At 50.8% G+C, this 3,423-nt stretch overlaps 1 protein-coding gene across 1 annotated transcript in view; it reads right to left on the reverse strand.

The window, feature by feature from the left end:
* Window positions 1-3,422, reverse strand: part of LAMP5 (lysosomal associated membrane protein family member 5) — a gene marked incomplete at its 5' end in the record, with an annotated part of 8,168 nt that extends 4,746 nt beyond the window's left edge. Inside the window, 2 exons of the mRNA XM_029961633.1 lie at window positions 1,916-2,104; window positions 3,380-3,422. Coding sequence (XP_029817493.1) covers window positions 1,916-2,104; window positions 3,380-3,422 — 232 coding nt within the window. The remainder of the gene's footprint in view (window positions 1-1,915; window positions 2,105-3,379) is intronic.
* Between the last annotated feature and the right edge of the window lies 1 nt (window position 3,423).

Below are 3,423 nucleotides of genomic sequence, written 5' to 3' on the forward strand. Positions count from 1 at the left end.
CCTGGCAGAACAGTGTCAGGACTACTGAAAAAAAAACCTTTCCCCCACTCCTTTGTGGTGAAAGGGCCCTGACCCTCCTGCGTCTCGGTGATTCTTCTGCTCTAGCGGGTCTCTTTCCCTATTCTAAAATATTTTAAAGTGTTCTGTAGCTTGTTCATAATTAATAGGAATTTTACCTAATGGGAAATTAATGAACCAAAAAGGAGAAGGCTAATTACTGTAATTTAAGATTGGCAGTGGTTCTCAGACCCCACAAAGGATCGTGTTTTGCCACGCGTGTGCCGCGGACAAGCTCGTCGGCGCGGCTGGTGGGGACTGTGTGAAGCTTCACTGATAAATGACCTCTCAGGCACTTCTGACCACCCTCTCCAGGTGCTGTCTGCTATTTAACTTCCAGTGGAATTCGACAAAAAGAAAGGTAATTGAATAAGGAGAGCAGCAACAACAAAAAAAACGAAGCCTGACAAAGAGAGAAGCTGTGCTTTCCTCTGGAGGAGGAATTGCCCACACAGGTTTAAAGACTGCTAAACCAACCAGGGTCTCTTTGCGTCCTGGAGAAAAAGAAAAAAAAAAAACTACAACAAAGGAAAAAAAAGAGCAACAAATTTACTGCCTGACAGGAAAGAGCATATCATGAAAATGGCAGGTAGATTCCTTCGGCAATGAGCCCTGAGTTCTGTTGTTTTAGCTGGGAGCTCTCAGACTTCTCTAGTTTGGTATCACAGAGACACAGCAGCTCAAACAGAGTCCAAACCTGCATATTTTAAATATGCTTTTCTCAGCCTCCAGCACCTGCCCACATGTAAAACCTACTCCATACTACACTGGCCCTACCATGAGTAATCCAGCCACGCAGAGCTCTGCCAGAGCCAGCACACGTAACAGCACGGATTTACTCCTTCGGTGAGAGGAGGCGAGTCATGAGTGCAAGTGCTCAGCTCTGCAGTCACTGCTGGGTTTTTATTGTGTGCTAATGTATTTCCCACATGCAAAATAATGAAGCCCCACGTTATTAATGCTGGGCTTGAAAATAACACCACCATTTTCTAGCTCGTTATTAAAAGATTTGGCTATTACATATTTTATTTGCATCTTGTTACGCTGAGGGACTTAACTAATTTGATAAGGTAGTGCTATAAAATGGGGACTAGTCTCACCTAATTCAGGTAAGCATGTTTGCATTCCCTCATTCAACCTGATGGAAAAGCCAAGGGGGAGTCAGGGAGCAGGAGCACCATGGGTTCCTCAGGATAAAGGCAGGCAAAACTGCAGGAATTCTGCCCCATGGCAGTATTGCTGCTGGCTCCAGTACAACCCTTTGATATAAACAGCACGCCTTAACTTACATTGTCTTTTATCCACCATTACCATTAGAGAAACCCAAGAAGAGCAATGACATCCCTTGTGTTTGGCACATGAGGCACCTCACTGAAGTCCCCGCTATGCTTCCTTCACCCTCACAATGACCATAAATCAAACTGAAGCCAGCAATATGCATCCCAAGTATCTCCTGCCACCACAGCCCCAGGTTTTCCCTCAGTGTGCAGCAGCCCTAAAAAACCCCTGGAGCTGTGCTGAAGCAGCTTCTGTGCTGCAGGGGAGACACCTAAGCCTTGCAGGACTCCCCAGGGACCGGTTTGCTGGCAACCTGGCTCTACAAGTCCTCACAGAAGCCAACGTACATACAATGACAGGCCATGATTTAGCAGTTAGGTTGAATTTGTAAAGGTTTTTGGAGGGCCCCAGAGGCAGGGAATGGGTTGAAGGGACTGCAGGGAGCACCGGTAAGGGAGCTGGAGTGAGAGGATGGTGCTCTGATAAAGGTGAGACGCAAATTCCTTCAGTACATCGCAACATCCCCAAAGGCCACGGTGGCATCAGCATCTTGGGGACGCAGGACTTGCCTTCACCTTACCTTCACTGAAGACAAAATCCGCGGGGATGTCGAAGGGCTGGAGCCGCACTTCCGACAGCAGGAGCTGCACCGACTTCTGGTGGTCACTGGAGATGAGGGAGATGGTCTGCTGGGCCTGGCACTCGTAGGACTTCCCAGCGGGGGTGACCAGGGCCGAGAGCCGGTGCGAGCTGGCTGTGTGCTTCCCGGCTGGCCAAGGGACACAAACAGAGGTCAGGTCCCATCTCCGGGGGCCCGAGGTGACTCAAGTGACAAAGGCAATGGACCGAGCACGCGGGAGCGCAGCCGGTGCGCAATGCGGCGCCCGCGCGCTCTGCTGCTCCCACAGCACCGCCGCCTGCGCTCCTGCCGCAGGACCTGGGGCCCGTGGAGCTGGAGGAATGGTTTCTATTGACACACGTGCAAGTTTTAGCCTGGGACTGTGCTCATACTCCCCACATTTGGGAAGCGGCAGTTCCTATTCAAGCGGCACTTGAGCTCGGAATTCAGGTGGGAAGGAGCAATGCAATTTGGGGACCACGCTACAAAGCAAAACAGGCCATAATGCCTTTCCTGAAACTACAACGTGATCATTTCACCCAAGCATAAGTTACAATACAATATTTTCCCGTCAAGCTCGTTTCACAAACGAAGGCCGAATGCAGCTCAGCAAGGTGGAATGAGGGATGCCTTCCACCTCCCGCTCTTCTGCAGCCCTTTGTTCCCCTCCAGCAGCACAGAAAAGCAATCAGTGTTTCACACTGGCAGAAGCTGATGAGGCATGGCCACCACCGTGTTCTGGGGACTCAAACAGTAGAAACACCAGTGGGAAAACAGCCCCATATCTACTGTATCTTACAGCACAAACTCTTAGCCCGCTATTCTCACTGGAGTTTGAAAATCCTGAGGAAGAACGATTTGCAGATGACAGTACTTCAGTTTTTGATACAAGACAACTAATTTCTGAGCAGAAATGAAATAAAAACAAAATGAAAGCCAAAAGAACGGAAACCCAGCGAGAAAAGAGGAGGCTGCTGGGTGCAGAGGTGTGTAGGAGTATGATACTGATGTCAATCTCATAGTTATCCTGGGAAAGCGCTGCCTTCCCACCTATTCAACCACCATCAGAAGTGAGGAAATAATTAACCTTAAAAACCATCTCCCAGAGGAGAGGAGACAAGCTTTTTAAGCCCAGGTGGCCCCCTGCCCACGCCCTCGGGCCCTGGGTCCCGCCGGAGAGCCTGGGGCAGCGCAGCACACGGGCAGAGCTGGGCTCTCCTCCCACGGCAACCGCGGTCATTAAACACAATAAAAAAGGGGAGGGGGGACACAAAAAAATAGTTCGCCGTTTAAACCCGGCAGTTAGTCCCGGCTCTGTCGGGCGGGTATAGGTCTTCCCCGTTAAGCTGCGCCTAGGCGAGTAGCCCGCGGGATGCCCGCCAGACCCCCGGGATCCGCCTTAAGCCCCGTCCCCCGGGCGCTTACGGCTCACGGCGTCCTTGAAGTAGGTGCGCTCGGAGGTGTCGTAG

The sequence above is a fragment of the Manacus vitellinus genome, unplaced genomic scaffold (assembly GCF_001715985.3).
Source record: "Manacus vitellinus isolate BGI_N305 unplaced genomic scaffold, ASM171598v3 scaffold_38_pilon, whole genome shotgun sequence".
In the NCBI taxonomy this organism is placed as follows: domain Eukaryota; kingdom Metazoa; phylum Chordata; class Aves; order Passeriformes; family Pipridae; genus Manacus; species Manacus vitellinus.